The sequence below is a fragment of the Buteo buteo genome, chromosome 10, assembly GCF_964188355.1.
Source record: "Buteo buteo chromosome 10, bButBut1.hap1.1, whole genome shotgun sequence".
Classification (NCBI taxonomy): domain Eukaryota; kingdom Metazoa; phylum Chordata; class Aves; order Accipitriformes; family Accipitridae; genus Buteo; species Buteo buteo.
The window spans coordinates 12,146,414-12,159,805 of NC_134180.1; the positions used below are offsets into that span (position 1 = coordinate 12,146,414).

The window sequence follows — 13,392 nt, forward strand, 5'->3', positions numbered from 1 at the left end:
CTCAGCAAGGCAAACAGACTTCCAAACCTTTTTTCCTAAGCCTTAAACTCACCCCAGCTTTAGAGACTAAACTTAGCCATAGCCAGGGGATAAGTCCATACAGAAAACTGAAGATAAGGCACCAGCCCCAGTAGACACCAATGCATTTCTTAATTCTCACAGCTAGGACAGAACACAACAATAATGCCAACACTTTACACTTTTTTTTCTCTCCTCAGGCCCTAACTCAGATCATAACTCTAACCATAACCATGCCGAGGGAACCAAAACTACATTAAAAACCAATGTATTTGTCTTGTGTTTTGAGCAACAGCCTCTCTCATCTACGCAGAAGCCACCTAAAATTGCCTCCACAAGTTTCTTCTCCCAAACGCATACTGCAATCTCAACCCTGATCCCTTCTGATCGCTGTGGTTGATCTAGACTAGTGTGACAAGCATGGCCCTTCAAGTCATCCTTCCCCAGACTGTAGTCTTAAAAAGGGGACAAACCCAACACTAAACCAGAACATGCAACACTCTTTCCTAATCCTGCAGGCCCTACAGAATCTGAAAACTGAGTTAACTTAAAACCCCCAAATTTAGCCTTTACCAGTAACTGTAACCTTGATTCTAGTCAATGTCACAGAATCACGCAAGTTGAAACAAGGTTATGTGTGTGTGAGGGGGGAATATATGTATAAAAACACTTCTCCTCATAGAAAGGACTGAGGAAAACTTCACTTTGCCACCCAACTGCAGTATTTCTGTCATATTCAGGATTCAGGGGACTCAGGGTCATCTTGGTAGTGCACTGGTGTTTTGGGTTTGTGTGGTGGGGTTTTGGTAGCGGGGGAGGGGTCGCAGGGGTGGCTCCTGTGAGAAGCTGCTGGAAGCTTCCCCAGCTCCAAGTCGGACCTGCCGCTGGCCAAGGCTGAGCCCATCAGCAATGGTGGTAGCACCTCTGGGAGAATGTATTTAAGAGGGGAAACCTGCAGCGGAGTTTGGGAAGTGGAATGTGAGAGAAACCCCTGTGCGGGCAGCAAGGTCAGTGCGGAAGGAGCGGGAGGAGGCGCGCCGGAGGAGGTTGATGCCCCTGCAGCCCATGGTGAGACAGCAGGCTGTCCCCCCAAGCCCACGGAGGGGAGCGGGGGAGCAGATGCCCACCTGCAGCCTGGGGAGGAGCCCACGCCAGAGCAGGGGGATGCCCCAAAGATGGCCGTGACTCCATGGGAAAGCCCCCACTGGAGCAGTCTGTGCCTGAAGGACTGTGGCCCATGGAAGGGACCCACGCTAGAGCAGTTCATAAAGAACTGCAGCCTGTGGGAAGGACTCATGTTGGAGAAGTTCATGTAGAACTGTCTCCCATGGGAGGGACCCCACGCTGGAGCAGGGGACAAGTAAGGAGTCCTCCCCCTGATGAGGAGGGACCAGCAGAGACAACATGTGATGAACTGACCCCAACCCCCATTCCCCGTATGCCTGCACTGCTGGTGGGGAGGAGGTAGAGAAAGTGGGGAGTGAAGCTGTGCCCAGGAAGAAGGGAGGGGTGGGGGGAAGGTGTTTTAAGATTTGGACTTATTTCTCATTATCCTCATTTTTATTTTACTGGTAGCAAATTATATTGATTTTAGGTTTTTTTCCCCAAGTTGAGTCTGGTTTTTTGTCCATGACCATAATTGGTGAGTGATCCCTCCCTGTCCTTGTCTAAACTCATGAGTTTTTCTTTATATTTTCTGCTCCTTGTCTCACTGGGGAAGGGGGGAGTGAGTGAGCAGCTACACGGTGCTTTGTTGCCAGCTGGGCTTGAGCCACAACAACTGGTGACCACAGGGATGAGCAGCATAGCCAGAAAGCTGGACAAGCTTCAGCAATCTCCCTGCAACATCCCAGGACATCAAGTCAGGTTGGCAGGTAGGTACCCCCATTCTCCACAGGAGACAGCTTCTGATAACTATTGCCCTCTTTTACTTCATGCAGACACTTGATTGAGCTTCAGCAGTCTCTGATGGGACATCTTCCTCCTCACCATTTCTCCAAGTCCTGTACCCATTCTGCAATTTCAGAACCACAAACAAGGAGCCTTTGTAGTGCTGCCAGAGTGCCATGTTTCCAGCCTCTCCCTTCTTGTGAGTCTTCAACCACAACTCCTTTGAGGGAGTCTCTAGCCACTCCTCCTCCCTTGTAATATGGGATTCAGGATCTTTGTTCTGGGAGGTCTCTGTGAAGACCCTGTTTTTCTCCCATTCATCCTCCCCAATGGCACACAGCTGGCTCACCTCTTCCCACCGTTCTTTCACTCAGCTACCCAGCACCTGAAGAAGAGCACAGCTCTTGGCAAGGCCAACACCAACTAATACTATATTATTGATACAGCAATACTAAACAAAGTGTTGGTGAAACCAGTAATAAACCAGGCACTTCAATCCCCCTTTTCCCAATCCTTACCAGTAGTTCTAGACAAGAATTAAGGAAAAATAAAATGCAGGCCATCATTTCCTGAAGACACCAGAACTCTTTTTAACCCCTCAGTTTGCAGAAATGAGAAATAGCATGACTTCCGTAGTTTTCCAAAATTAATTTTAAAAAAGCCTTTGCTCTAGTTATACAGTTCCCACTATGACTTCTCATCTTTCAATATGTCTTTTATTGTTAGGATTCCTGCTATTCTAGGGTAGTGACTTGTACATGTAGCTGCTGTGCTTTTCACTTAGCTTTAAATCTTTTTGTCACTGCCTTTATGAGTTATGGTGTCAATTACGAATTCTGGTTAGACTACAAGAATGGATGCTATTCATTTAAGAAGAATTTTCAAGAGCAAAACCACACCCCTTAATAAACCTCAAGGGGAGTTAATAGCATTAATATGCACCCCAGCATTAAAACTCCACTGAGTAGCAAATCTGCAGCTAAATCTCAGGATCCTGGGATTTCACACCTAAAACAGCACTGAAAATAGGCACCCTGGGACATTACAAGATCAGTACACCAGCCCACCCTCCATCACTCCTCTCCACAGGCTGTGTCACTGTTGCAGCATTTATTTATCTTCTCACACAGAGCTGCAGCTGGGAGACATAACTACCCCAAAAAGTCACTTCCCTACTGGCAGGCAGCAAGATGAAGCAGAAAGGACCACACTCCAGCATGCATCAGGGAAAAGGGCTAACTAGCTGCAACAGGCTGAGGCAGTGCAGCCAAGGTCAATACTCTGCACCTGTTCTCTTTGCAGCAAACATTAAACCACACTGGCTCCTCTCCAATGAGTTTTTAATCTCACTTAAACACATTGGTTTATTTTTTTTGATGCAAAGATAACATAACATCCCTGCATCCTCACATAAACTGGTAAGTGCTGATGATTGAAGGAGAAAGAAGAGTCTTGCTGCAAAGCTTTATAGGCCATGTTCCTCTCTGCCTCCTACACAAACTATAGGAACAGAAAAGGTTTCTAATAGCTTTTCCTGGTTGTCTAATGCTCATGCTTCCTACTTAACCACTTTCTAGGACTTGCCACAAGGTGGCTTTTGACTATCTAATGACAGTGTACACAGTAGTCCGACTACAGGAATTTAGCTTAAGTTCACTCAGCTGAAGACTGGTGGGGAATAATTCATGAATTCAAACCAATAAACAAAAGGAAAAAAAAAAATCAAAGCGTTTGCATTTGTCAAAGTTAAATGTTAAACTTCACATCACAATTAGCAGTTCAAAGTATGAATGCTGGAAAACAGCCTTTTTCTCCAATTCTCCTAAGTACCTTGTAAGGACAAGAATGATTGAAAATACTAAGGAAATAAACTACAGCCTTCAATTCCTATTCTACCCCCAAAGGTACAATGCAGTATCCATTTTAAGAGCAGCTGTTAAGTAAGTAGCAAAACCAAGATTCTGAGCTGCTAATTGAGAGATAACCACCTGCTATCAGCTTCAGGATATAAACTAACACTTCACAGTTAATGCAACCTAGTTTTTGCCACTGGACAAAATTCAAACCAGACTGCAGCCGCACATAACCCTTCCTCTGCAATGGGATCAAAGAGCAAAAATAAGCAAACAAAACAATCCTTTCAGAATCAAGGGAAGCCTGTACCCTGTCGGGAGCAGGGCAGGGGGAAGTGTAAATGAGAGTCATATTTCTTCCTCCTTACAGGAAAGAAATTTTAAAAATAATAATAATTTTTTTTTAAATAAAAAAAAAATCAATCCCTATTGGAGCTGAGGCCTTCCAAAATGTGAAAGAGCTTATATGAGGCCTACCACATCACTGCAGTTTACATAGACTCCCACTATTTTCTGCTTCAGCATGAATTTAGATCCTCATGAGCCCCAGAGCTCAGGGGGGACAGCCTCAAACTTAACGCATTTACTGGTCCAGATCAAGATCTGCTTATGTTTAGAAGAGGTGCGTTATTCCTATCAATGCATACAGACAGAATTAAAAGGGAAACAGCTAGAAACCTGTTCATTTCCATGTATTACAACCTCATGGGCATCAGGGATAACACTGAAGCTGACATTTCCAGCAGTGCCAGTGTTTTAAGAGTCCATGGAAAAGGAGCAAGGCCAGACTTTGGCAAAAACATATTCCCATCCCAAAACATAAGCTTTCATGCTGTTTTATCTGATGGTATAGTTATATCTCAGTAAGTGGGGAAGGCATATTGACTATGTAAATAATTGCTCAGAATGAAAGCAGAAGATATATCAGCCTTTGCTCCTGAATAAAGAGGTCTTATTTCCCAGCAGTCTTACAGCTATCTTGAACAGGCGATCACCTCTCCCAAAGAAACATAATACTGCATAAACATAATTCCAGTCTTCTGCAGTGAAACTCTTTCTTCACTGTGGTACAAAATTAAGCCATTTATTTAGCAGTGCCTCATCTGTCAAAAATGTTACATTACAAAACATTAACACAACCAAAGCGGTTCTCAAAAAACTTGGGTGACTAAACACCATTTGAAAGCATATACCTGTTCCAGAGTCAGCTGGCAAAAGTTTAAAATCACCACATATTTATTAGGTCCCCTGTTAACTTTTCAGGAAGAAAACTGGAGTCATTCTACAGTAACAAATGTACTCTGGTCCAAGGACACCAGATACAGATAGACAGATATGCATGTGCGCACGCACACACACATAACTGAAACCAATCATTTCTATGTTTAAAAACTGGATTCAGGCACTGAATGAAGCAAATTGTTCAGTTCCATTAAAAAAAAAAAAGTCCTTTTCTCTTTACTGATGAGCCTATTAGCAATGCCACATGCTTGTCTGAAGAAGCTGGGCATTTTGGCTGAAAATCCACCTTGTAGAGAACACTAACAAATTTTTTATTCCTATCTTTCTTTAGCCTGAAATTTTGATGCATGTGGGCCCCATTTAGCTGTAATCCACCCTTGGCGATGAGCATCATCAACATACACTATGCTTCACTAAAATAAAGGAAATGAGATGCACATAAATATATTGAAATAATATTAAGTCTGAGACATCATCCCACAGGAAGGAAATTCCAGGTTCAGACAGACAGCATGCTGCACCATCTTGGTCCTCTCTCTACCCTGTAGCTCATATGGTCTTTCAGGGAATCCCCCAGGACCAAAGAATGACAGCAAGAGCTGGCAATGGGCAGCTCCCAAAGCTCTGCACACCATGTGTATCACGGATCTGTTTTTAGAGAATCCTGACCCAGTACGTGAAGACTTTCACTGACAGGGGACTCAGCTAAATAACTGCAGGTGTTGTGATACTTTACATAAAAGATCAAAAATGTCCTTCAGTCTATGGTTCAGCGTACATCCTGACAGACACCACGCCTAGCCCCTCTGCTACCCCCTCTCTGGTCCCTTAAGCAAAACCGCCTTGTTTTCCTCTCCTAAGGCAGGCCCATGCCATACCTCCCAGGAACCAATCATTCTCCAGCTGTCTCAGACACCTGGGGTCTCTCCTTCAGGAGTCTGACTAGCAGTGATCAGGCAGCTTTCTGAAAAGAAACCATGCTCAATTTAGCAGAAAGAACATGCAAAAGAGAAAGGAAAAAAGCTATTGGAACAAGTCTTCATGTAAGTTTTGTCTTTATCCCAAAGGTCTGCCATCCTGCTACACTCACCCTCTGCTGATACGAATTTCCGAGACACTCCTTGCCAGTGACTATCTCACTGGAACAGGTTGCCCAGAGATTGTGGAGTCTCCATCTCCGGAGATATTAAAAACTTGAACTGAAATGGTACTGGGCAGCCTTCACCTGAGCCTGCTTTGAGCAGGGCTTGGAACTAGAAAAATCTTCAGAGGTGCCTTCCGACCTTAACCATTCTAGAATATCCATACATTAGTCCTGGGACAGTGCAGTTGGAGAAGCACTACAGAAGGGAAGAGGCTTTTGTCCCTGTAATAAGAGGACGACAGCAGGAATTGGGCAGGCTTCCCCTGGATCAGACTTAACTGATCCCTGCTTCCAGACTCACCAGAAGTTAGGGAGCTGAAATAGCTTGTATGCCAGGAATGTACAAGTGAAGGTGCCATGTTTTTAAGGGGCAAATTAACTCCAGCACTTTACAGCCAACATTGGTGGCAGCTGGTCCTTTGACACATTCCCACAGCTGCCTCCCACTTCCCCCACACTTCAACAGGCTTCAGAAGACACGACAATACACAACCTTGACAGTCTGCAGACTTGACTGGATGAGGAATCCCAACCCTGGGTGACAGGCAAGTCAGGGATGAAGCGGGATCCTGCCCTGGGCAGGAATGAACCTCTTGAGGGCTTTTCACTCCTACTTTGTACATATTAAAAAATCTTGAAAACTAGTTCTCCCTGACCTTTGAAAGCATCCAAAGGCTTATAATAAATGTAAACCTCTGATATGGAGCTCTGTCCCACCGTTTCTTTGTGCCAACGTATTATTTTATTGGCATCTACCCTCTAAACACAACACTTACATTACAAGGCACCAGGTAGACAATTACACAAGTGACAGACAAATGGATAACAGAGTAGACCTGCCTCAAAACATGGTTGCCAAAAGAGAGCAGTCAAAATAAATGGCTGCATTTTCAAAGATACATAGCATGCAGGATTCAGACCAAAAAATCAAACACACACAATGCATTATGTTCACTAGTCTTACAGAATTCCTACACATTTCAAGATGTCATTTTCCCAGTATAATCCCCTCACCTCTTTTTGTTCATTTTATGAAAGATCCCAGTATTCACATTCATGTCTAGCAGACCCTAATATAAAGTGTGGGGCAAGACGCTCTTTAATGACATCAAAAAGGCACCAGAATCTGGCAATTTGTGAGCACAGTAGGAAAAATAAAGAAACTACTGCTACCCAGTAAATGTTTGCCATCACACAGCTGATGCTTAATGTTTCTCTGCAGAACTCCAGTTTTTAGCTGGACAGCAGTTTAAATCTTGCCATGCAGACCTCAGCAAAGCACAGCAGTAATTTTCAGCTTCCCTTCAAATGTTTCTACTGAACAATTTCATTATGTCATTTGCCTAAGTTTGCCAAGACTTAGATGAGGGAGACAGACCTAAAGGACAAAAAAAAAAGTTGTTGTATTGGGATGCTGTCATTTCTTTAGCCTTCCCTGGTTTTCCATTTCTTGCGTAAATTTACCACACTTCAGTGTAAAAGCGACCTCAGTAAGAAAAAGGAATCAAGAAATGTCAGTTATGAATACTATCTCTGGTCTTAATAAATTTAAGAATCTTGTGTAGGTTACTTAATGTTTCTTCCCCAATTTCCCCAGCCAGAAAATGGACCTATTTTACTCCCATTCTTTCTTTTGATGTAAGCTCAAACACAAGTTCTCTGGAAGAAAGACAACGCAACATCTTGCACAATGGGATCATCGCCTTAATCATAACTCCAAGGCTGTGTAAGACCCATCTTGCTCTTAGCCCCACTTGGTCTATGACTCTGTTATTAAAGCTATATAATAAATAAATTTTAAAAATCTACAAATATGAATGGGAAACTAAATCCCACAAGTTTAAATGACAAGCCAAGTGAAAAGTCAATTTAATTTCTAAAACCTAAACTTTAATATTGTCACATGGAAGTTACAGCACAGGTGAGCAAATTTTAAATAGATGCAAAACACCCACAGACAGAAGTAACAGAGACAGCAGACTGGAACTTCAGCATTCCTAAGTGATTAATACTGACCATGAAGATTAAAGTGACCTTGTTGCACAAACGGGAACAAGGACAGAAAACAGCACATTTGAAAGCCAACACTTCCCAGTGAGTAATAACACCCATTAAAGTTTCAAATTATCCCTGCACTTACTGGAAATTGTCCTCATGTAGGATTTTTTGCATTTGAAAAGTAAACTGTTGAAGAATAAGAAAATGCTCAGATAAAGCATCATCAGCTAGTTCTAAACTAATAATATATAATTATGAAAGTTAATTATTACACTGATCTCATCAGCTTCTATTTTCAGTGACAACTAGTTCTTTTAAGTTGAAACCATTCACTCACTGGAGCTAGTGTTCCAGTATATCCACTGATCTCTCATCTGGGATTTATTCCAGCTTTCCACCAATTTCACCTATCACTCATGTTATCGTTTCTGAAATATAAGCATACTCTGATCTGCAAAGCAGGCACAGATTTTCAAGCTCAAAAGAACCTAATTATTGCTTCCAAGCACCAACTCATTTATGCAGGCACTTAATCCCCAGGTTAGTAAAGGATGAGAGAGCAGATGGCCCACAACTATGAACTAGCAGGTATTTAAAGATGAAATTACAGACAACTTTCTTTGCTATACCATCGCTGAATCCGAGGCTAAGGGAAGTGTAAGCCAGTGTGATAAACTGCTGAATACACACACTTTTACTTCCCCCACTACAGCCATGAACCTGTCTGACAAAAAAAACACTCCTTACCTATAATTGAATGGATCTCAAATAAACAGCACTGCTGAAGTTCAAAACAAAAAAAACCCCAAACACCCAAAAGAGGGTTGGGACCTGCTGACTACGTAACTTCTGGGTCATTTTTGTCCAAGATAAAGAAGAACATTTTTCCCTCCCTTTGCCGTTTTCCAACACCAACACAAACAATGCAGTAAGATTTCCTAACGTGCCCAAGTTTCCTAACTCGGCTAGGCTGGGTTCGCAGCATAGTGTCACTGACACGGCCCTGAGAAAAGCTCGGCCCACCCCAGTGACCACACCAAGTGCAGCCACACAAGGAGCGTATTAGAATAACACTCCCTAGTTAAAAAATAGATTGACTTGGGTCCAACAGCCATGTTTTCTTAAGGCTCTCTACTGTTGCTGAGCACTAGCGCGTTTCTCACAGCGTTACGGATTTTTGAGCCAAATGCTGCCTAGACTTTCCACAAGCACCTGAGGGGAGGGCTGTGACTCCCTCCTTCTTCGCAAGAAGGGACAACCGTCATCTCCAGCATCACTCTTCCACAGCTACACGAGCACCAGCTTGAAGAGCGGAGAGGGCAGCTGGGTTCTACTGCTCAAGTGGGGGGTCTTTGCTGTTCTCACCTCGGTGGCCAGCACCAAAGGCTCACAGACAGGCTGCCTACAGCCAACTCTATCGCGGCAAACTAAGCAGGGACAGGACAAAGACCTGAGCACTGCTCCACAGAAATTCCCACCATTAAGTCATTAGTACAATCCTGGGATGACCTGGTCTGTGCCCACTGAGACAAGGATGGCTGGGGTTAATGCAGGCCAGGGACCATCCCCAGAAGCAGTCTGGATGCAGCTTCCTGATTCTTGGAGAGGGGAAGGAAGAAAGGAAGGAAGCGTTTAACTGAAGGACACGGGTCACAACGTGCCAGCTGGCCTCCCACCAAATGGCCTGCTTGAGTCATTAGTAGCCAGCATGTCCTTCCCAGTTTGCTCACAACCACAGCAACTGAAGAAGTCAGAATTAAGACCAAAGGGAAGAAGGGAGTACAAGACTGTCCAGTGTACATCTTTTGCTCAGTATCAGGCTAACAAAGACTGAGATTAATTGATGTAGGCTATGGAAAGAAAATTCAGTGTTTGCTTCAAATTAGTTTATTGTCTCTTAACCCATCTCTACTGTCACTCATACAACCTCCACCCTAGAAATCTGTCTGAGGAATCCACTGTTGAATATAAACCCTCAAGCAATACAGAGAGCATATGGAAGTTTAAGGGATGAGGTGTGTTTTTCATCTTCATTCTCAAGACCTTCATTTGGGCATTTTAAAATGCTGACTTACTCAAGAAAATTTTGAAGTAGAATATAAGTGGCAATGAAGGAATGCAACTCTAACAAGCACCACTTCACTGCCCTTCACACCAATCTACCCCAGTAATGCAATGGCACAGGGACATGGGTGGAATCTATCACCTGGAATCTATCTGGTGAAAGGACTCTGTCAGACACAAAGTCTGAAATGCAAGGCGCTACCAGAAATTAATTGTTTCATTTGTTCTCAAGAGACTTGATAGATACTGTCTGTGAGCCTCCTCTTGGTGTGTACTTTGTGTCCTGAACATCTCTGGCTCTGAAAAAGCTCAAGACTTATTGGGGAGCTGAAGTGAACAGGACTAAACATCTTCAAGGAATCACTGCCACCCTACAGGTGCTGCTCTCTCTCCGTGGCAACTCAGAGCATCTAGAGAACTTCGTTTTCAGTTGCCACATTTTAGTCATTCTCATTTTACAAAGCTTGTCATTTTCAACAGCAGATTTTCCAGTTTAACCATGCCTTGCATCTATGCACAATCCTCTTAAAAATTGAGTGATATTCTTACAAGATTCTTAGCATATTCAAAGTTATCTTACACTTCTAATTTCATCAACAATCCCCACAAATACTTTCACACAATACTGCAGACACCTTAATTAAAGTAAGGATAATGCAAGCAATATACTAAAAAAGTTGTAAAGCCAACCAATGCTCTGCAGGACTTCACAAAAAAAACCAAACTTACTCTACACTTCTACAGCAAGAGGCATTTCAGGATCCACCCTGCTTCGGTGATCAGGTGTGCACTTACAACTACGTTTTCTAAACACCAAGATTAGCTGAATCACAGTCCATATGTAGGGTCTGATAATATCTACTCATACACACATCTGCTAAGATGAAATCCAAACCAGCAAAATTCCTACTGATACAAATGAAAGCATAGTCATGCACCTACACACAGATGAGTCTAGCGTTCACCCACTACCATAAGCCAGCTTGTAATTCCACAGACACACTTGTGTGGCACGCCACATTCCGGCTGATATCACGATCTGCTTTGTGCACCCTAAATACAAAAGGGGAAAAAAAAAAAAAAAAAAAAAGGCCAAAAAGAGCCATGCACTGATTATACCAGCCACTGAATTTCTGCAAAGACCTGTAGAGTACTCGAAGACAAGTAACAGCCACGTTCCCGAAGCACACACAGAAACATCTAATGCTGTCTGCTTAATGACACTTTAGTACCAGCGATGTGACCGGGGGGAGGGGTCCTCCCCACATCCCTTTATACAAAGTAAAGCTTTACTGTATTGACTTTTAAGTCAACAGGAGTGTCCCCGCTGACTTCAATGAACTTTGGATCATGCCCTATGGCACCATTTCTTATTTTACACAATTACCACACTTAAAATCTCCTTTGGATCCTTCCATGCAATTCCTGTTCCTCCTAACATTTATGTCAGGTTGAGAGAGAAAGATATTTTTTCCCCCCTTAAAATAAAGGCAAATTGACCAGTTCCCAAATTGGTCCAATTCCTCCACCCCAACACACATTTGATTGCCACAGCTGCCCCCATGCTGCGATTTCTGAATACATCTTTGAATCCATCTTTCAGACTACAGCCATGCAACAATGCTCCTTTTCAATGCCCATCGGCACCTACACAGCATGCCGGCTCTCCAGCCCTGCCAAACACTGACCATCTCCCCCGGTCCCCCCCCCAAGCCCGGTATTTACCAGCCAGGGAGCGAAACACCAGACTCCCACCCCGGCTCTCCATACCGAGCCACGAGTTCTTCGCGTCTGTGGATTGGGACAAATGCTAAGGCGGTGAATATTGCCCAGGCTTCAGGCCAGCTTCGCTCGAAAACCTCGTCTCCCCACCCCACCGCCTACCGCTACCGCAAAGCCCTCTCGCTCCTCCGGGGGCCGTGGGACCGCGCTCCCCGAACACGCGGGTCGCGGGGACCCCGCGTCCCTCGCCCCGCGGCCGGGTGGGCGAGCTCTTCCCCAGCGTGCCAAAACCAAACGCCGGCTCTTCGGCTCCAACGGTGGGAGCTGCTTTCCCCCCGCGCCTCTCCCCCGGCGCGGCCGGGCAGAGGTGCCCGAGCCCCGGCTACCTGTGCTGCAGGGGGAGGCAGGGCGGCCCCCGCTCCCGCCGGAGAGCGGGAAGGGGCGGCCGGAGGAGCGGGGACATCCCCCTTCCCGGGCACGGCCACGCTGTCAGCTCCCCCCAAAAGCCCCTCTCCCCGCCGGCAGCGGGAGTGCCCCCCCCTCCCGCCCCCGCCAGGCACAAGCAGGCTGGAAACCGAGAGCTGGGGCAGCCGGGGCTCTGCTCGCACCCTGCGGGCGGAGGGGCCGCACGACCCCGCCGGCCAGGCCACGGCCCCTGCGCCGGGGTCGTCGTCGTCGTCCCCCCCCCGCCTCCCTCCCCTTACCAGAGGGCGATCCTGCTCTTGGGGTAGTGCAGCCTCTCGATGCAGCCGAGGAAGTGGGGCAGCGTGTGCGCGGCGTTGCGGGCGATGATGGCCAGGAGCACGGTGGGCTTCTGCAGAGCCGACTCGGGCAGGGGCTGGGGCTCGGGGCTCGGCGGTGGTGGCGGCGGCGGCGGCGGCTCCGGGGGCAGGCTGGCCTCGCAGCCGCCCAGCAGCAGCAGCAGGAGGAGGAGGAGGAAGGGGGGACGAGGGGCGCGGGGCCCGGCGCACGCAGCCATGATGGGCGCGGGGCGGCCGCGGGGAGCCGCGCCGGCAGTGCGGGGCGGCCGCTGCAGCGCGCCCGGCGCCGCGGGGAGGCGGGAGGAGGAGGAGCAGCGCCGCCGCCTGCCCGGCTGGCCCAGCGCCCCCAAACCCGGCCTTTGTGGGCAGCGCGGCTCGCCGCCCCCCCTCCGCCACGGCCCGGCCGTCCCCCTCAGCGCCCCCGCGGTGCTGCTCGCCGCCGCCCCCGGGGCGCTGGGTGGGGTGAGCCCGGTGGGATCCTCTCGTCCCCCGCCACGGCGCAGTTAGCACAGCCTGTAAGCACCTGCCCGAGTCTGGTCCCGGTAAAAGTTGCCGAAGCTACATTTATCAACCGAGTTTTAGGTTTGAAAGAGCCGTTCGGCAGTTCCCGTTACAGCGAACCCTCCGAGTGCCGGTGCTAACGCAAAGAGATCTCTTAGTTTGCTGCTTACGTGAAGATCTCGCCCTCGTCCTTCCCACC

General features: G+C 46.6%; 1 protein-coding gene across 1 annotated transcript in view; it reads right to left on the reverse strand.

The window, feature by feature from the left end:
* The window catches only part of COLGALT2 (collagen beta(1-O)galactosyltransferase 2), a 57,261-nt gene extending 44,328 nt beyond the window's left edge, over positions 1 to 12,933 (reverse strand). The window contains exon 1 of the mRNA XM_075037549.1: positions 12,636 to 12,933. Within this exon, the coding sequence (XP_074893650.1) occupies positions 12,636 to 12,910 (275 nt within the window). The 5' untranslated portion in view covers positions 12,911 to 12,933. The remainder of the gene's footprint in view (positions 1 to 12,635) is intronic.
* Positions 12,934 to 13,392: the final 459 nt, after the last annotated feature.